Source organism: Homalodisca vitripennis, chromosome 2 (assembly GCF_021130785.1).
Source record: "Homalodisca vitripennis isolate AUS2020 chromosome 2, UT_GWSS_2.1, whole genome shotgun sequence".
NCBI classification, from domain to species: domain Eukaryota; kingdom Metazoa; phylum Arthropoda; class Insecta; order Hemiptera; family Cicadellidae; genus Homalodisca; species Homalodisca vitripennis.
Window position 1 is genome coordinate 97707481 of NC_060208.1, and position 22080 is coordinate 97729560.

A 22080-nucleotide genomic window follows, 5' to 3' on the forward strand; every position below is an offset into this window, starting at 1 on the left:
CGCGCCATCTTCCAATTTGCCTGGAAAGGATAGAGGAGTCATCTGATTGGAGGATAAATTTGAGGGAAATTCAAAAACAGCTGTATCAACAAACAAATTTAATTTATTGATTTGAAATATTATACCTCGAAACCTAGAAAGACAAAAATATACGTTTTCTTTCTTTGAAGATAGGTCAACTGTAATATTTTTTTTTTACTTTAGTGATTTTTAGTTTTGCTGAAGTTATACAAAATATGGACACTAATTAATTTTAATTAGTAATAACTTAATTATTATCATGAATTTCTCAAATACTACCAGTAGTAGCTTATTTGGTTATTCTTTAGCTCAGTATGTCATTATAGATAATGGTATTCCAACACCTGCACATATTACTGAAAACATTTTGTCAGTGAGTATTAGTCTATATGTATTATAAATATTATTGAGATTTATCATTACAAGATTTATTTATTTTGTACCCTCTTCAGGTATTTATTTTCTATAACTATATGCCTAAATATTCTTAATCCATTATTTGTAGGTTACCAGAAATAAACTTCCTGGCAATGCCCAGTAAGATGAAAACATGAAGTATTAGTAACAGTTTGGGTACAGTATAGATTTAATGGTTGTGGTGTATTATAAGAAAATTATATATAATTATAACACCATTTCAGTTGGTTAACTTAATTATTTCTCATTAAGTACCATGGATAAATTTATTTTTGATCACTTTATATCCATTTAATTGGCTACATTTTTGCTTCTGCCCTCTCTGTTTCTCAGTGGGTATGTCCATACTACCATTCATGGCAGCGAGTTAAGAATTTTAGAATAAATGGAAACAAATCACAGTGCTAGCCATAACGTTAAAAATACTTAATCACTACATTTAGGACATTCAAACCAATACTTAAAACTTTTAATTTTAAGTACACAATATTTTCTGTGACGGCTGCAAAAATTTTAATATAATTTTTATTGTTGAACCACAGGAATAATTAATAAATTGTGATCCACGTATTTATAGTTTCCTATTATTGTTTTGAATTAACTATAATTGTGCTAGTATCATGTTGGATTTATTACACTAAATGCTGTTATGTTTATTTTGTTATACTGTCAATTATTTAATTTTGTTTAACAATTATAATTATTTTTTCATATTATTAAACATGAATGTACCTTATGTTATTTCGTTAAAAAATTTTGGAATTTATTCTTCTTATCATCTCTTGTAGTTATTGTAAAAGTTTGTTTGGGTAGGCCTTAATACATTTGGGTAGGGTACGATAAGTGGACACAGTTTTTTTATGAATAATATAAGAATATAATCATTGATACCTAATATTCACATCTTGAATCCTAGACTATCAATTGATGTATAAGTATCTGTAGTCCTAAATAGCAATCATATGTTTTAAATTAAAATATAAATATATAGGAAAACTCATAAATAATAATTATTAAGAAATGACATAAATAATAAACGAACCAGAACGAGATCGATCAAACATGAAAACTCATGGGTAGGGTACGATAAGCGGACCCGGTTATTTATATCGAAGAATTTAATCATCGATACCTAATATACTCACCTCAAACCCTAGACTATCAATCGATATAAAAGTATATATAGTCCTCAATAGCAATCATATACGTTTTAAATTAAAATGAATTTAATATTTACAGTGATCGAACAAATTATTATAACCAAATTTAGGAAAACTGAAGACGACCATATTTGCTCCTCTCACAGTTACAGTTGTTTCCTTCCCACAAATTTCACATAATGGGGTTTTTAGTACGAGTCCAACATGTTGAAGCCACGAAACACATGTCTTATCTTTCAAAGCAACTTCGTGTAGTTTTCTAAAATTGACTGCCATTTTTAATAATCAAAAATGGTACTTATCTAAAATTGAAATATTACTTTACGTGTATTATTTGAAAGTGTTTACAGCTGTTGATATAGATTATTATTTTAAGTTAAATGTTCAAAATAATGAATCAGTATTGATTGATTATATTGATGGTTATGATTAAGTAATATCTAATATCGGTTGTCAATTTTGATATAAAAGACCGGGTCCGCTTATCGTACCCTACCCAAACTCATAAATAGTTATGAGCCAAAATTCATATGGTTTATGTCATAAATATTGAATTATTTATAATTATACACATGTAATTATATATTATTACGTGTATGTATAATAATTATTATTATTTTTATATATAGGCTACACTTAATCTTATATATATAATAATAATACTATTATGTGTAGTATTTGAAAGTGTTTACAGCTGTTGATATTGATTAAGTTAATTGTTCAAAATAATTAATCAGTATCGATTGGTTATATGAATGGTTATGATTAAGTAATATTGTTTGCCAATTTCGATATAAGAAACCGGGTCCGCTTATACCCTACCCATACATTTAACGTGACTATAATGGCGTGTGACTATAGTGTATAAATTGGCGTATTCCTTAATATGTATTAATATTTGCATATGAGTTATCTGCCTGTTACTGTCAAAGTACTTCAAATTTACTAATCAAGATGTGATGTACCATGTTTCAAGGCTATCCAAAATGTAGTTTGTCTGGGACCTACTAGAATTCCAGCCGTAGGTGTTGCACTAGTCAACTCCACGTTCCAGTCTGTTGTTACTTTGTCTCCTACTGACACACAGCTTCATAGAATCGTCCATGCCCTTAAATCTGTGATGGACTCTGTAAGTAACACAATCATTGGAACTGTCCTTATGAATCATTACTTGTAACATATTACATGGAGCAGTTCATATTGATAGTATAGCAGTCTCACTCAGTACAGAACAACATTGAAGGTGTTAATGACTCTTCCTCAGCTTAGAGAAAGACTGTGATTCTGTATCAGAGAGATCATGAATTAAATTTAGTACAAAAAATAAAAAAAATTACTATTGATGGATTAAGATAGCTTTCTTTAAAGCGTTCAGTGTCAAATTTACAATAGTTTGGCTTCAATGTGTAAAATTTATAAGCTTAATAATATGAATGATTGTTGATACCAATTTGTCATTTGATCTTTATTTATTATTTCTGTTTTACAAAAAAATACTTGCTAATAAAACAAACCATTGTAACTTAATGTACAAATGCAAAATATCAGTAGTAATGCCAGTATTTACATAAGTTTCGATTTACAAGAAGTTGAATATTGAACAGTGCTGAAATATTATTGCTCAAAAATACTGTGTTAAACATTATTGGCCTGTCTTCTATAACATAAATACATTTAACTAACCTAACCAATTTCTGTGTTAATTTTGTTTTATTTAACAAGTTTTAAATGTAATAAAATGGATCACAATAGTTTAAGTAGTAAGAAAATATAAAAAGGACATTAAAAAATAATTTATGTTAATATAAATGAAAGAGATACACAATTTAATTTCAATATTATAAAAAAAAACTCTTAAAATTTGAAGTTACTATTCAATTCAATGAAAATTTTTTATTGTCACAATTTACATAATATATATTCTTTTAAACCAGCACAGCTGGAAGAACAGGTGACATTGTCAAGATATAAAATAGAACTTCATATTAATATCAATGAAACATTGCCAAAGTCAAATGTATGACTGAATTAAATATGTATAGTGTTATTAAATTATAGAACAGTCATACAGATAAAATGTAAAAATGTATGTATTTATATTCATAATGTCATTGAATTATTTTATCACACAGATATTCTTCAGTAGGGTAATACTTTTTTCTTTTAACATATCTGAAACTTTTATTTTAATATCATTGTCATTTTGGATTGATTTAAATCTAGCAGGCAACTTATTATATAATTTTCTTCAAAAATACTATGGTGAACACTCAAACAAGCAAAGTCTATGAATTGGAAAATGCAACATATCTCCATTTCTTATATTATAGTTGTGGTTATAGTGATTTCCAAAAAAGAGCTTGAAATCCCGCCTTGCAAACAATAAACATCTCAGCACATAAACCGATCAACAGGTTAACAGATTTAAATCTTTAAATATTCCTATGCATGAAGTTCTCCTTTTGGGAAATGTCATAATCCTTAGATATTTCTTTTAGATTTGGAAAATATCTTCCAACCTACTAGAACTTTCCCAAACTTCAATGCCATATTGTATGACTGAAGCAAACATAGCTTGATAAATCATAAATTTTGTTTTAAAGTCAACAACATATCTTAAGATTGACATCTGGAAACAAGCAGAGTTAAGCTTTCTTCCCAAAATTTGAAGATATTCTATCCATTTTAGATTTGAGGATACGTGGATCCCTAACAAATTTGCTGATTCAAAACTTCAATGCGTTGACACTCTAACTTGATCTTGAATTCAGGGTGGTTCTGGCTTTGAACAGTTTGGAAACCAACCAATTGAGTTTTAGTATAAGTCAATTTTAGACCATTTGCTGTAAACTATCTTGATAATTCATAAAATGAGTCTTGAATCAACATATGAGGGTTAATACTAGAAGTGGATTTGAGAATTGCTGTTTGTTATCTGCATATAATATTAAACTAGAATTTGTATTTGCTGGAAGATCATTAACATATATTCAAAATAGTAAAGGACCCAGAATTAATCCTTGTGGAACTCCACAGTTAAATAATTTCAATTCTGACTACAATAACGAATTATTTTTTGATACAACTGTTGGCAGAATCGAGGTGAAAGGTAAGAGTTTATCCAGCACTAACTAGAGAGAGAACAATTATAATAGAACATTTTATTGAAGAGGATTTCGTCTACCACAAGTCAAAGGCTCTGGACAAATTATAGAGCACAGCAGCTGTGACCCGTGACCTATCTAAACCCTCCTCAACTTTATACACAAAATCTGAAATAGCCTGAACTGGGTGTTGCCCTTCTCTAAAACCATATTGCTCATCTGCAAACATATTGTTGTGTTCAAAATGAGATATTATTTGATGTCACTACTTTTTCAAACACTTTGGAAAAAGAAGGCAAAATTGATACTAATAATTGAATTTTAATTGTATTACATACTGTGTGAACTAAAAAATGTTAATATTAAATTGCATAGGATTTTGAATTTTTAAATTAGACAAATACTTGGTGATTGGTTTACATCTGGATTCAGATTAATCTCTCTAGAATATTGACGAACTTCTTATTAAAATACTTAGAAATTTTCTGTCCCTCAGATGTTATGTCATTATTACATTTAAGTTCAGAAAAAGTTTCTGATAGCTTATGGCTACATAGTTCATATTTAAAAATTTACCATGCTGCCTTAATTTTATTTTCTGAGGATTCAGTAAACTTACAATTAACTAGTTTCTTAGCTTTATTAAAAACAGATCTAAATATGTTTCTATAGTTCTTTTAGTATTGTAAAAATGGATCAGAGATTTTGATTTTATTTTTGTTAAGTTGTCTCTTTCTTGCAATAGAAATTTCAACGCCTAAATATCTAAAGAATAATCTAAAGTTATCCACGTTTTTTTAGTTTTGTTGTTAATTTCTTTTAATGTTTTTCTAAAGGAAAAGAATTTTAAAAGGTCAATTTAAATTGTAAACAGAAGCTATTAAAACTCTCTTGAGGGTGCATGTACTTAAAATTCAAATGGACCTCACAAAGATTATTTAAAAATTTGTTTGTATTTTGTTTTGAAACATTTCTGTTAACAGAAGGGGCTTGTAAATATTAATAAATGTAAATAATACATAACATTTCCAATTTATTTATTTTTCGTGTGAGGCCTTTTGAAACCGAAGGTTTCCTCATCAGGCGACTCCACAAATAAATATTTACATACTGTAATTTTTATTACAATTAAAATACCATATGGTGTAAATATGTAAATACAAAGATTTTAGAAATATTTCAGCCAGTATGAAAATTAGATATGGCTACGGTGTAATTTTTGAATAAATTGAGAAGAAAGAAGACTGGAATTTTCAATTTTATGTCAAAATTAAGTTTTTTGTAGTTTGTTAATAATTGATTGCTGAGGATGCTCAATACCTGTTTTAGAAAAAGGAGTTATACTTGTGGGCTCTAAAAACAATCAATATATCTATGAAACCTCATGAAATTTAAAAACGTGTCCCTGAGATTAGGCACTCTACCACTAACCGTTCAAGTAAATATATAGTCTTACTTTTAGTTTCCTTTTCTAATAAAACAAAGAAAGATTCAAGTTTTTAAAAATCATCTCTCTCTCCCTCTCCCTCTCCCCCTCTCCCTCTCCCTCTCCCTCTCCCTCTCCTCATCTCCCTCTTCCTCTCTCTCATAGGTAGTCATTGTAGAGTATTCACCAAGAGGGGATGTAACGAGAAAAGACACTGTATACTAATGATACTTCACAACAAATATAAAAGCTAGAACCAACCCTTCAAAAAAGATGGCAGCTAAAAAGTGGCAGCAGTTGTTATGAATATATATAATATTTAATCAGTCTTAAGTCTAACTGTGCAGTGGATGTATTTTGCTTCCAGTGAGATAGATCAGTGATGGAATTTGCACAGCTGACGTGTCAGCAATAGCTCACTTGTCATCAGTATGTGTCAATTCAGTGTAAGTTCTAGAAAGATGTCAGTAGAGAATAATTATTCTCTACATATATATGCTTTCATTAGAATTTGTGTGTGTATAGTATTGTGAGAAATTAGTTACTTTTGAAGATGTTTAAAGTTATTGGCTTAATTCTTATAATATTTGGTGCTAAAGTGTCTGTGTGGCATTATCTTATATAACCACTTCTAATATTTATGTCTCTCTTTAGTTTTGCAGTTTTATTATATATTTTGGATTATATTCAACTAACACGTGTCATGCTTGAGTGGTAAGTGGTGTGATGGTTACCTACTAAACAAGGACAAAGCCAGTGAGGGGGTTCAATGGGTCCGGACCTCTCCCCAAATTTTCAATTTTTAAATTACTTGTTTAGTTAACAATAATTATTATTATTTAAATAACTCAGTATTACTGATATGTACTGCTGAAAGTCCGTTCTCAGCAAAGAAACAGGCCAAACCATTTTTAAGGAACAAAATGGGTCATTACTCTGTCCACTACAGGAAAATATCAGTTTGGATCCCCCAAAAAATTTTTCTGGCTCCATTATTGCTACTAAAAGTCACTAAAATAGGTAAGCACTTTCACAGAGAATGTTTTGTGTCTGTTATCTTGAATAGTCTTTATGTTTAAGATATGGCTAAAAACATCACTATGTACTCTCTATTACTACTAATGCATAGTGACAGTAGGAGATATTTTACTATCTTGTACATTGTGGAACTGATAAAATATAATTTGTGGTTAATTTTATTACTATGACATTGAGTTTTGTATAGTTTTATGCTTATGGTTGCATATTATGACAGTGGGTATTGTGGAAGGGGAAGCAGAAATGGTCTGTTCTGGACATTCAGTTATTTTGTGTTTGTCCCACATGTGTTTTATATTATTGCTCCCTGTGAAATAAATATTTTTTGTACATAAATCTTTAATAAAATATTAATAGACAGTAAAATATACATTACAAGATGTAGGATATTACAAATACGTGGAATTAACATTATTAAAAACTAATCAAAATAATGTGAACAATTAGCTTCTAATTATTAATCTGGATTTATTTTAATAAGCCTCAATGTTACCAGGGTAAATGTAGAGCAAGAATCTCTATGGAAGAGTTCAATGACAACATTCACATTGGTATCAAGAAAGCTCTGGAGGATTATGATAATCTTCTTTGCAAGATGGTAAATATTGTTTATTCTCATTTCATATCTTACGTGTGGAGCATAGGAGACAGTAACAGATTTAATGTTAGAGTTTGGTGTTGAAGCCCCTTAAAGACACACTCTAAAACAAGGAAAAAGTAAAATTACTAAACTCAATACAAATTTTTCAGACTTATATTTATAATTAGATACAAACACACAACAAAATAATGTGATGTTTAAAAACATAAAAAGCACAGTACTTCTTGAAAATGTTCCAAAATAATCCAGGTTTTACTATGTACTGGGTACACCCTAATTACCTATCTAAGCTTGCCCTCTAAAAAAGTCTTGGTTCTAATGTTGTTGTTAAGAAATGTGACAATGAAATAATTGGACTAACAGCATTGTCCATGCTATATTTGCTATAACATGTCAACAAACAATGACACAGATGGGTAACCAGATGGTGTTATTCTCTCCTCCACTATCTACAAGAGTATTGAGTTCCAAATTTAAATCAGTCTATTTTGAAAACAGTTTGTGATTTAAGGCTATTTTATAATTTCTGATCCTGGAGAAAGAACATTTCAATATTAAATTTCTTTAAAAAGTTCTACTGTATGTAAAATGTAAACTTTTACGGTTGTATTATTGTCATTGTTTAACACAAACATGTTTTTGCGTTATTTAGGTAGATTTAAAATTGCCAATATTACATTAATGATGTTTCATCCTTTGGCAGCTAAATTTCAGAGAAATCAAGAATACTGGAAATGTTGTAAAACATATTAATGAAAATCAATATATTTAAAGATAAGAGCAGTGTCCAATGTATAAATGATTAATCAAAATTAACACTCTCAGCCCCACATAAAGATTTATGAAAATGATTGGTGAAAAGTCATTCATAGGTACTAAAACAAAAACATTCCTAAAACAATGCCTGTTTTACAAATGATAAGTGATTTTTGTCCAATCACAACATTCCTTCTTTAGACCATATTCCCTATTTATTTTTTCATGTTGTCACATAACACCTTATTACAGTAATTAATTACCTTATGGCAGATGACTTGTCATTTTGTTAAAAACACCTAAGCTAAATAAAAAAAATATCTTGCATATAAAATATAAGTTTTATAGAAAAAACAAAATTTAAAATTTAAACATAAAATATTAAACACCAAGCATTAAATATAAAAATAGACAGCATCTCATCACTTTCGTTGTTAGTGATAGTCATGTATTAGTAACTTTTGTTAGTAATATATAACAATAGTGGCAGTAGTAGCAAAAAAATAAAAAGACAAAATGATTAGTTTGCTGATTTTGCTATTTTAAAATGTTATATTTCTTAAAAGTAATTTAAATTTCACTCGCTGTTATTGTTACACTTTTTGTTATTGTTTCAACTTACATTGTCTAAGACACATACAAAATTAGATGCTTTTATAGTTGACCTACCTATAAAAATAAAGTAATTAGTTATCAACCCATTGGCAGCGATTTTTTGAGATATCGGAAGTTATAAAATAATCCATTTAGTTTTATTTTATGACATATCTTAATAAAATGTTAACTAAACTGTAAGTTCACAACTAAGTAAATAAATATTGTAATCTTTTAAATAATGTCTGACAAAGTTTGTATTTTTACATTTTTTTATTTCACTCATTTGAACATGTTTTTCTTACATGAAAAAAATATAAATAAATAATAATACAAAAATTATAAACTAAATTTTAACCTTATATTGCTTGTATTTCTGCAAACATTAAAATGCCTTTCTGGCCAGACAACACTCTAATTTTGAAGAGTTAAATCATTTAGGACCAAAAAAAGAATTGAATTTTTATGAAAATGTTACTTCAATTTCTCTATTTTTAACTAATTTTAGTTTCTATTGCTGGAGCTATGTTCTGGAATTTTCAACAAATTGTTATTTCACCATACAGCATAGACTCAAATATTCTACCTTAAGTTTTACCCTGAGAGTCTTGTGGTCAACAACATCAAAATTCTTATCAAAAAGAGAGTAAAAGTGTGCTCATTTGACTCAATGGAAGTCACTGTTTTTTTGAACATACAAAGAAATGGGGGAAATTGTGAAGAGTATGATGGAGTCCAGATTGTCATGAACATATTATATTATTGGTTTCAAGAGAATAGTACAGTACAGTAATGCTCAGTAGATGTTACTACAGACAATCGGTTGATCTCTGTGATTTTTTGTTAAGCAAAAATATACAATTTTCTTAAATATAAAAAAATTGAATAATCAGCGTCAATCTGTTAGGGTTAAATTTCAAGTCTTTAGGATTAGGATAGCTTTACTAATCTTAAAATCACTTGAGAAAATATGTTGAGTGTTTGAGGATTTAATCAAAACGCTCGCCACTGTAGAGACCATCTCATTAATAGCATTAAGAGTTCCTCTTCCCTTAAGAGCATCAGAAAAAACATCATTTTTGAGGGAAGGATTTATTAAATGAGAATTTCCTGAGTAGAAATACAGGTATTTCATCCCAGCCCAAATATTTTACTTGTTTAAACTGCTTTAGTGTCTCAAAAACATTTATGTCAGTCTCAGACCCAAAAGTTGTCAGTAGGTTACTAGACCTATTCTGTTTTTGAAGAAAAAAAGATTAGGTATAATACTAGGAGACAGCTTAAGTTTTCTGGATACATCCAAGAAAATGGAGTTAAATGCATCAGCAATGACATTTTTATTACTGTATAAATTGATTATTTATTTGTATTTCAGAAATAAGAGTGTGTTTTTTAAAAGACCCTGTTTCTTGTTTTACAATATTCCAAGCAGTTTTACTTTTATTTGCTGGGTTTCTGATTTTTAAACTATTAATTTTTGAAGTACTAAAACACTTTTTATAAATGTGTTTATAATTTACAACATAAGCTTTGAAAATAGGATCACTAGTGTTTTACATTGCATATGCAGTTTCCTCTTTCTAGCCACTGACACTCACAAACCAGCTGTGACTCACCTACTATTTTGTTTAGCTCCTTGTGGCTCTTCAATCCAATCAGTTAAGAAAGGAATTTCATTTGAGTCTGTTCAAGCAATGGCAATGAAAGTGAGATACATTAAGAACATACTTACCAAGAATTACTTTCAGCAGTGTAAGTCATAATGAAAAATCTGTGTGATGCAGTGTAGGGAATCAAGCCTTGATCCAGTTGTTTTCTAGCCATTTACTGGGTAGATAATCAGATGTGATGAATGAATAATAATTGTATTTTTTTTAAGTTTGAAACACATGTCTTTTGTTATTCTTCAAATTTCAACATCAGAATGAAAATGGTCAAGCATCCATCGCAGGGCTTCAGATTATGATCTTTTCAATGAAGAATGGATTTGAAATCAAGATGAAGTTGGAACAGTCCTTCAATCTGCTTTCAACCAAAAAAGTGAAGAAAATCCAGGTAAACTAAATAATCCTCTGTACAGAAAAGTAATAAAATAATTTTGAAACTGAAGAGTTGTAAGTTTTAACTTATTGAGTATTTTTATTACAGATGATAGAACTAACTGAAGAATACATGCGGCCTGAACCAAACAGAAACTATGGTGGAATCTCAAGATTTGTGGAGTATATCCGTGTATGTGTTGATCTTTGATATGTACAATACTGATTTCCTTCTATCAAAATATTTGCATTTACTGAACAAATTCAAGTCCATGACAATCCATACTTCTTTCCATATCATAAAGGGACTATATTAGCAAACTTTCATAGCAGTGTCTCAATTTGGAAGGTAATGAGCAACAATGAATGAAGAAAGGATAATAACATACTTATACATGTTTGAAAAAGAACGTTACAGGACTGTTATGGTTCACATAATATTTTTACAAACCAATTTCTGTGAAAACAACTCTACAAATTAATGTTATAAAGTTACACATTTTTTTTTTAAATTGAAAATATTTGATTATTAAATCTTGTAATTGCCATATCATTTTTCCTGTGTAACTTTTTTTGTACAACTAAACAATTTTGTAATGACTAAGCTTATGTTATAAAATCATGAGATATATGAGGAAGGGGTGGTCGCCTCTTACCCCTACTGTAGTGAAATTCTAGATTTGCCTTTGTCATCTGTAATAGAATTGACAAGTTGAACCAATGTATGAGTTATTAAAGTGATTCTGTCTGAAACCAAACTGACCTACAGTTCACAAACAATTGCATTCAAGAAACAGTTTACTGTACGCAAATGAAAAAGTAGAATGTTTAATAATACAGTAACTACATCAGTATTTGTATAGTTACTCACTTCAGATATGTTTTTAATTGGCTAAGTGTTTCAGCAAATAATCCTTGGATTGGAAATTTAATAAATAACAATTTTAGAGGTTGTTCATCTGTGATGGTTAAAAAAGTTAAATGAGATAATACAACAAAGTAATAATTCTATTGAATTTTAGCCCACTATTCATATAAAGTATAATTCGTTATAAAGTTTAACACAAGAGATTCGGTTATCATAAATTTTGTTCATATTGTTCAAGAAAAGTGCCTCACTGACAATTGTAAAAAGTTGGGATCAGCGGCTAAATTGTATGAAGGTGTCTTCAAGTGGATGAATATTGTACAACAAATTAGATGGAGCTTTTATCTCAAGCTTGTTTAAAATAAACAAACTCATTTTTTGTGTTAAGAAGTAGACATATTCTTCATTATCTTTTCTGCATGGAATATATAAGGGCTGTTTATTTCAGCGTCCAATGTGTTTTAAATTAATTAAAACTAATGAGTGAAATTAAATAAATATATCATTAAAAGATACATACAAGGTCTGTAAATAAAGAAATAGGACAGATATTTTCCCTATCAAGCTATCACCATTCTAACTCTGATAAATAGTCATATGTTTAACCAAACAGCTTTTTTAAACACTTAGTATTAATTTCATTACTCTATACTATTACTGTCATGTGAGTTTTAAACAAACTTCTAGCAAACATGTTTTTGATGTGTGTTCCAAAAACGAGAAAGACAGTAGAATGGAAGTTTGTAGAGATCTTCTGGGACGAATCAAAAGAAATGCTGTTTTTCTAAAACACATTATCATCAGTGACAAATCTTTTATTTTTTAGTACGACCCAGAAATAAAACGTTAGAGTAAAGAATGGTACATTTCCAATTCACCTCATCTGAAAAAGGCAAGAATAGCAATCCAAAGTCAAAACCATGCTGATTTCTTTCTTTGATTCCAATGTCATTGCCCATAATGAGTGTTTGCCTGTAGGACACTGTAAATCAATAGTTTATCGTAAAATAATTGAAAGACTGCGGAAAATGTTCATAAAAACCAACCAGCCATAATGTTTAGACCAGCCATAAAAAACAACTGGATGTTGCATCATGACAATGTGCCTTGACACACTGCTTTCTCAATTACTGAGGTTTTATCCAGAAAAAACATTCCTGTCATTCCTCAACCACTCTACTCTCTTGATGAATCCTTGTGACTTTTTCCTGTTCACTGAGCTAAAGATTCGCATCAAAGGACATCACTTTGTAACAATAGAATACATGAAACAAAATGTCACCGACCAGATGAAGAACATTCCAGTTTTAGACTCCAAGCACTGCTACGAGGAGTGGGAAAACCGAATGAAATGGTGTGGTTTCCCAAGGGAACTGCTTTGTTCGTATATAAATATAATGTAAATATAACGTGTTATCGAATCAGTCTCATTACTTTATTTACAGATCTTGTATGTATGATTTTTTATGAAGGCAGAGTCTAGGATCCTGCACTTAGTCATAAAAGGACCTTTTTGCTCCCTTGCTTGTACTGAACCCTCAAATCAGTCTACTGGAAAAACCAATTAAATTTATGGACTCCATTCATCTAATGTCTTTTAGTCTCAAGAGATAAGCTCTTAGGAACGTTGTCCTATTTTACAGACAACAGGACAGATCAACCATATTGTCTCGGCTGATTATTCTGTCTCTCTAGTGTCTGCATTCATCAGTCTGGCTTAAACCAGAAACAAATAATAGAAGTAGACTGGCAATGGTATGTTGAAATTTGACAATTTGCCCTCCTAGCCAGTTCAGGAAAAATGTGAAAGTCGCTCAGTACTAGAGCAGGGGTATAGGCTGAATGGTTAAAAAATATCCCATTGAAACTCGTCAAGCACAATCCCAGAATGAATGTTCATCTTTTTTTGTTTTTAATGGCTTTTCACAATTATTACAATGCTTTACAGTAATCTTCTGTATTTATTGTGATCTCTGGCTATAAGGATTCGACAAGCAAGACACTTTTCTGGTTCAAACACAAAGAAGCTAAGATCTTATTTGTTGAAGGTTTTTTTGCAATTTTGGAAGTTTGGTGAATTTGAATGCATCCATAGTTGAGACTGTTGTTTTGTTTCAGAGTTTTCTCACAGAACCCCTGTCTCGTCTCTACTTTTGAAACCCATTGAGCAAAATGTTTCTTGTAGCCTAGGTGTTCCATTATTACAGTAAGAGGGCTGATCTTGTAATTTCAGGAAATTTATCAAACAACTCATTCCCTTCCAATTGCCTTTTTTGCAACAAACTTGTGTCCTTGGCTTCTGTCATCCTGAACATCAAGTTGTTCATTTTTCAATTTTCTGCACCATTCATGCACCACATCATCACATAGTTTTCACCATGTACTTGTATTTCAGTGCATTTCTGTTACACATTGCTGTTGCAAAAATCAAATAACACTTCACACTTGATGGGGAATCAGTCATAATAACAATATTTAGTGTCATTAGATTAACTACTAATATTGTCAGACACATGACAATGCATGATATGTTAGCAAAAGATTTGAGTGGTCAACTACTGCACATTTTTGCATTATACCATTCAACTGCTGGTTGCACACTATGATCGGAGATTTAAATAAATATGATCGGAGATTTGTTATAAGGAATGGCTGACTATTGAAAGAAGTTAACAGATAAAAAAATTACATTAAACAGACAAAATATTATTTACAATTTTGAATGTAACTTACTACAAAATAAAAGAAGTATTTACACGAATATGTTTAGATACCTGGATCCCTTTCAAGATTAGATGAGTTACTGAAACAGTGGTTAGTGCTTCGGGAGTCCGATCAGGAGCATGTCCAGATTATTCTCCAGGATTCTGTAATCCTTTGTGATATTCGGGAGTGTGTTGTTCTGCCTACTACCATGTTACAAGCTTCACATCAAAGTGGTAAGCATTTGAGCATTCTTACAACAAAATATTCCTCCTGCACCTTCATTACAATGCTTTCAAACACATTTAAATGTTTAAGTATGGTATAGAGTTTGGTAATATTATCACTTGTTATATTATTGTGAAAGTTTAAAAATGAGGAAATATATTTTTTTTACTTTACCATCATCTGAGAAGTTTTTTCACCTTCTGCAGTTTTAAGATGGTGAGAAATTTAACTCCTAGATGTTAAATGGAGAGTGGTTACTTTTGACTTGGTAGTCGAACAACTTTCACTCTTTACCTCAGAACATTTAATGTAACGACTGTTAAAGGGAAAATAAACTTATATATATTTTAGTATGCAAAATGTTATCAATATCTGGCAATTTGACAAATCTGTTTTGGATATGTCTGTTGTCTGATATTTTGTATGAGTTTTGTGTTCTATGTATAATAATAGTGCCCTCATTATTGACTTATATTAATTTACAGATGCATATTAATGTCAAGGAATACACTCAATATCCCTGTAATTGGTAATATTATTATAATAAAATTTCATTTATTGTTCTTATTGTATTATGTGTCTAAACTTTATTATTCACAATGGATTCAAATGAGTATGAGGTGATGAACATTTGCCATTGTTATAATATATTACAAAATAAACTTAAATACAATTTCATATTAAGTGGATTTCCCATTTTTTATGGAAAACGTGAGGCAGAACATTGATAGAAGTTAATATATGAAGAAAGATTACATTAAACACACAAAGTCACATTTCACATCACAAACATAACAATGAGCATGCCAGAGTCATGTCTCTCACCAGAAACATGATTTGTCAAACTCATATGTCCTTCAGATACATGGGTCTGAACATGGCCAAATTCATTTCTCACAACAGAAAAATTACAGTAACGTTCATAGAATAAACATGACAGATGTTTGTAATATCATAGATATGACTATGAACATAGCAATCACGACTCGCTTCTGATACAAGACTGAACATACCACACTCATCATACTTATGTGTCATTTTTAAAACAAGGCATTGAATGTATACCAGAGTCATGTGTCACATTAGAAAAGTTGTGTATTTAATTATTATCCTAACATTAAACACCAAAAATAGATAAAATATTAAAAGTGACCATTAACAAAACACCACATGATGAACATACATAATGTATCTAAACAATAAAGAAAAATGAGTTCTCAAAACATCAGGACATTAATAGACTCGAAACTCACAATTATACAGGGTGTAAATTAAATCTTTATAAGCCTGTTTATATTCCAAACAAATTGAGATATCGATGTACAACCTTCACCATACTTATTAAAATCCTTTTTTGGATTTTGTTAATGATATAACATAATGAATAAAACATGAACAAACCATCGCTAATAAGATCCATCCAAAAGTTATTGGCAAATAACGCATTAAATTGTAATGTCACCTAGAAAGACACCAAAATCAAACCACGCAAGAATCAAAGAACCAAAACTATGCACACCAGAAACATTAGTACTACGTAAAGGGATAAGCTGAGTACCTAAAAGTCTTACTAAAATATATCACACATACATTGTGTTGAAATGTGAAAGACATTGGCATTATCCCTGCAAATTATTATTATTTTTTTTTTTGTTTTATTTACCCATAACGGCGTAGAGGTGTTTTGTTTAAACAAACCTTTAAAATGACATGTCACAAGATAGTGGTTGCAATTTGAAAATTTAAAGTTAACCTCCCCCCGTACCACCCTTTGGAAAGGGGGAGGGGAATTTTTTTAACATTCAAAAAATTTAAAAAAATATTTTAAGTATACAAAGTAAACTTTTGTATTCTTAATAATTAATATGTTTTCTTTTTAGAACAGTGCAATAACTTATATAGAATTTTAAAGCAAAATGGAATAATATACTGTTCTAGAATGCTATTTTTTGTAATTATGTGTCTTTTGTCATTCATATAATACCAGTAATATTGTTTTACTTCTTGGATTGGGTTAACTGAGTTTTATTTTATATAAATTTACAAAAACCGCTACATTTTGTTAATTCCATTTAGTTTCATCCTATATATTTTGTTAAATTCTCATAGTTAGTTGAACTAGATACAACAATTTATTTATTTGCAGTAAACAGTACTTCATCATTGAATTAAGTTATTACTTTACTGTATTATTATTTTATTGCCAATACAAACAACATAAGTTTTTAAATATCATATGAACAGCAGCAGCAATTGAACAGTTCATGCATAACAGTACAGCTCAATCTCATGTAGGTGTAGAGAAATTAGTAGTAGCTTTGGCTTAGTTTAGATTTATTATTTGCTAAGAATTGTATATCATTTTAATCTTCTGATTTCATTTGTTGATTTACATTTAAGTAATGGGAGTTTTTATATATTGCCAGAATTTAATCGATATAACGTTTTTGATACTTTCCAGTAATATATATATATATATATATATATATATATATATATATATATATATATTCTGTTTCTTTCATTTACCTCAACCTGAACTTTTCGAGTGCAGAGAGTATTTAGAGTTTGATAAAAATATCTTTAGTGATATGGCAGTCAGTTGTAGGAGGGGGCTATTGCAGTAGCCCGAGAGCGACAGATTTTAAAATCTGCCTGTGGACAGTTGTCCAACCACATATGGACCTGTACTTCTGGTGTTCATCTTATTCTATCAACAAATTTCCAAACTGTTGGCTTCTAGATATCCATTTACATGCAAAGTGATTATACACAATAAAATATCATTAGCCTAAACAGTGGATTTTTAAAACTGAATCACCTTGAAGACAGTTTATTTAATTTTGAGTAATTGAACCCTTGCTCTCTAGAAGTGAGGACCTTGGCTGTAGAAGTACTGCAGTTGGAAGTGACACATCGACTCTCCTCTGATGGACTCTCTGAGACAGAAATGTTTGGAGATCCTATCGCCCTGGTGCCTTCTCAGTGCCGCCAACTTGACGGAGCTGACAAAGGACGCAATCAACAGGTAGGAGGTCAATACAGCTAGCTTTATTGCACAGGGTATACTCCTACTGAAACTGCTTTAGTTTCAAAACTCGGTGTGTTAAATTTTAAGTAAATAATGTTACACTATACTCATATATATTAGTTGTAAGTATAAAATTAAAATTTGACTTTGTTGAAAATGGGAAATAGGCTAACGTTAAAAAAAGAATTACTTGAAGTTTGGTTACAGTCATGATATCAGTGTAATGTGTACAAATGTATAAATTCTATACGAAATCACAAATTTGTTGTTATTACATACAGCAATTGAAAATTATAATCTTTTATTAATCTTATATAATAATAAAATATGTTCTCTTGTGTCAACATTTCAGAAAGTTTTTCAGTATATATTGCATTTATTTCTACGATCTTGTCTATAGAAGTACTCCAGGTTGTAACAGATCAACATCGATAAAATTCAAATTCAAATGGTTCACAGTAAAACGGTAAGCGGAAATTGAATTGTAACTTGTGAGCAGTAATTGATGTATAACCTGTAGATGCAAACAAGGATGTTTTTCATTCTATTCAAACATATTAGTTTGGGTTGGAGGCTGGGGAGCTAAAGACTTCCATTGATTTCCAGTGTGTGACCCCTGTTTTGTGGGCCTCAATGTTTGTTGGAGAAATCTCCCTTCTTCCTTCTTCTTGATGGCAAGACAGTAAAGGGGAAGGACATACTGGTGTCCTCTCTGTTTCCTTCCATATGCTTTCTAAATTAACCTATGAAATGTTAAATAGAGATGATTGATTATGTCTGCTTACTTCCAATGTGATCAAATAGTAACTTGAGTACAGGAATTTTTATCTAATTTGTGATTGGGGGTGATGAATTCGATTTTGGTGAATGTGCTCTGTAAATATGTTTATTTGAATAAAAAATAAGTTACTGATAATTTTTTACTGTTCATTAATATATTTCTGCTATTGTTTAAATTGCTTTTATTCTATTCATACTGTGTAAGAAAGCAAACTGTTCTTTGCAATTAACTATATTAAGCAAAGTAAATGTAAAGCTGGTCTTTAAAACAACACTCAAATAAATATCTTCCTGAAAATAGGTAATAAGGAAATGATATGATAACTCAAAGTGTCAGTAATATTTTCTCTTTCATATATTGGAATAAACTTTAATACTGTAGAGTAAGAACTCTCTATTTAAAATTTCAGTTAAAATCAGAGGTTAAGGCTCTACTATCACATCAATAATTTCTTTAATAAATTTATTAGAGAAACGGAAATAAATTAGAATTTTTTAATCAATCAGGCTGAAGACATATTTTATTAGATCAGCTCCTGCAATGTCTTTGAAAGAAAAGGTATCACTAATAATATTATAGCTCAGTATAAAATTATCAACAAAATCAATGGCAAGGTCAATATGCCATCATCTATGTCACACACCAAATCAATAAAATAATAATTACTTAAAATAATATACTTAATTTTTTGTTCTGATACTTTAGATTAGAAGTATGATTAATTTTTTTATTACATTCCAGACTGCTTTATATTTATTATCAAAAGTGTCTATGTACCTGTCATTGGTTACTCTTTTTTGTTCTTTAGTTTTATTTCTAAACATTTTTTAGTTTCATTGTAAATTTGTTTACTTCTAGTTTCATCTCTGTACTTTTATTTTTATCTAAACTTAATTATATAGTGCTGCCACTACGTATTTTACCCTATTTAATTCAGAAGCAAACCATTTTATTCTTGACTTGTTATTCTTGTTAACTTTAACATTTTTAATGTTGTAACATTCCTTTAATAAACTAAAACTCATGAATAAAATAATTCATTACAGAAATAATTTAGGTCATGTTGAGCATTCTGTGTCCTTATTTTCTAGAATTAAACTACCCCTTCTGGATAATGGTGGACTTCTACCGGCTAATGAGTATTCTACTGGTAAATATAGTGAGGTTTCTTCAAGATGTAACCAATGTTAACTAATTATTATAATGTCACTGTCAAAAATATGTTCATAGAATCTATCTGGTTTCTGATGGACTGAATGTTTAAGTGAATCACAGTTAGGTACCGTATGAGACTGCAGTTATAGCTGGTGAGGTTCATGAAGACAAAGTTCGTTTCACGACACTCTTTGCAAAAAAGGAGGTGGCTGATTGTTCCTACTGTTTCCCTTATTGATTTAATTTATGTTCTCATTTAAAGTAGAGGTTTTTACAAGTTTAATTGTTTCAGTTCCAATCAATTTTGAATCAAATACACTATTGAATTAGATACCCCATATTGATGAATCAAGTTTTTGTCAATTTATTGAATTTCATGTCTCTGTAGATGTAATGTAGTAGACCATTTTGTATTTATCACTCACCTGTAGTTCTGTGATTCAGTGTATATAGTTTATTTTAGTTATTACAATATTCCTTTTTACTCATGTAGAATCATTCCATCATAGCCACTTAAATTTTCTAATGTCTGATTTTCAATAACAAGGAAGACTAAATCAATCATTTTTCTTTTGATTTTGAATTTAAAACACTAATTTATTCACTAAAACCACCACTTCAAACATGATATATAGATTAATTATTAGCATCTCTCATAAAAATTTGCAACATGTTATTGGCGGAAGATATTTTCTCTTCCAAGCTGAAGACACCTAAAATCTACCAAAAACACTAACAAGGTGATCCACAGAGTACTTTTAACTCAAACTCATTTCACTGCTTCCAGTATATCTAAACTCATTGCAAATATTGTACCAATTAGGCTACAGGTACATATCAAATGAAACTAACCTGTAACAAGAAGCAGTAACATAGATTTTTGACTGACCCTATGTTACTACTATTTAGACTTTGCTGAATATTTAATTGAAAACTTGGAAGTTGTGAACATCATCACTAGTTTTATATCTTGACCTTAGCAAATGTCTTGCTGCTCGGGATTTTAAAAATAATATTCATACTAATTTTTTAATAATTATTAATAACAGAGAAATTAACCAAACGCTGTGCCATCTTTATCAGTTCACGATGGTTATAAATTAATGTTTCCTATTGGTCACCAGCCAGAGGATTAATTTTATATTTTTAATGTTACAGCTGTATATAACACTAAATACTTCTGAAAACAATAATTTTCTAAAAAGATGCATATGAGGCATAGTTTTATATTTAACTTGAACCAATTGCTTTTAGTTTTAGTTCTAATAAATGAAAAGTTGTGTGAAAAATTACTTCACAGCTTTGTGTACTAAATGTTTTTATTTTTTTAGGTAACGTTACATTAAAAGTTCTTCTTTTACAGTACTTTATAGCACTCAGCGAGAAGTTGATGACAGCCAATGAATATTTAGTGGCAAAAAGTGAAGTGAACAATCAACTAGTGAAATATTTCGTTCTCTTGCCAGGTGAGTGTCATTATTGATTACAGAAAATATATGAACGTTGAACAATAATGGCAAGATACCTAAAAATACATTAAATAAAACATTTTAAAACTTCTGTGTTGTCACAGCTCTTTGTTCTAATCCAATAAATAATAAATATAGATTTTTTTTGCTACTGGTTTGTGTAATTTATTTTAGTTATTCAAAGGGCCATAGTCAGACTAATTTTCTTGGATACTGTCCATGACAACTGTAGATGTTTCTTGAGGAGAGTCCCAGACATCTGCACTGGATAAAGCCAACTGGGTAAGGCCACATGTAAGGATGCTCGAACTATCTATAAGGAGTTGAAATATTGAAGATGGAGTTTGTATTAATTTTAATAACTACATTGAAAACACACCAACCAATACTAATCACGGTTTATTTTGTGAGGCCTTTCAATAGCAATACTATCTTCATCAGACACATCACAAAATTGAATACAAAAAGTATATTTGTAAATTTTTAATAATAGTTAGACATTTATGTTATTTTAGTATTAATTTGTCCTATGTGGCATAGTATATAAAATAAAATAATTAATTATGTGTATTTTACTACATAAATTTTGAAGGTTATTTTTGTAATATTTGTGAAAGTAATATTGAATTTTGTATTGGTCCATCTTCTTGATTTAATACATCTTCTGTATTTGCTTTATTTATGTAATA

The 22080-nt window shown here is 29.7% G+C and overlaps 1 protein-coding gene across 1 annotated transcript; it reads left to right on the forward strand.

Moving 5' to 3' along the window:
* Positions 1 to 148: 148 nt before the first annotated feature.
* On the forward strand, positions 149 to 21442 carry LOC124354388 (meiosis 1 arrest protein-like). Its single transcript, XM_046804799.1, has 8 exons — positions 149 to 394; positions 2575 to 2727; positions 7663 to 7764; positions 11041 to 11172; positions 11266 to 11349; positions 14795 to 14963; positions 17826 to 17983; positions 21286 to 21442. The coding sequence occupies exons 1-8, from the start codon at positions 281 to 283 to the stop codon at positions 21403 to 21405; spliced, it is 1032 nt and encodes a 343-aa protein (XP_046660755.1). The 5' UTR covers positions 149 to 280; the 3' UTR covers positions 21406 to 21442.
* Positions 21443 to 22080: the final 638 nt, after the last annotated feature.

Excerpts from the sequence above, each read along its gene's own strand:
- LOC124354388 (XM_046804799.1), top strand. The coding sequence starts at position 281 with ATGAATTTCTCAAATACTACCAGTAGTAGCTTATTTGGTTATTCTTTA. Across the intron at positions 7,765-11,040 it reads ATAATCTTCTTTGCAAGATG|AATGAAAATGGTCAAGCATC; the intron begins GTAAATATTGTT and ends TTTCAACATCAG. Across the intron at positions 11,173-11,265 it reads AAAAAGTGAAGAAAATCCAG|ATGATAGAACTAACTGAAGA; the intron begins GTAAACTAAATA and ends TTTTTATTACAG.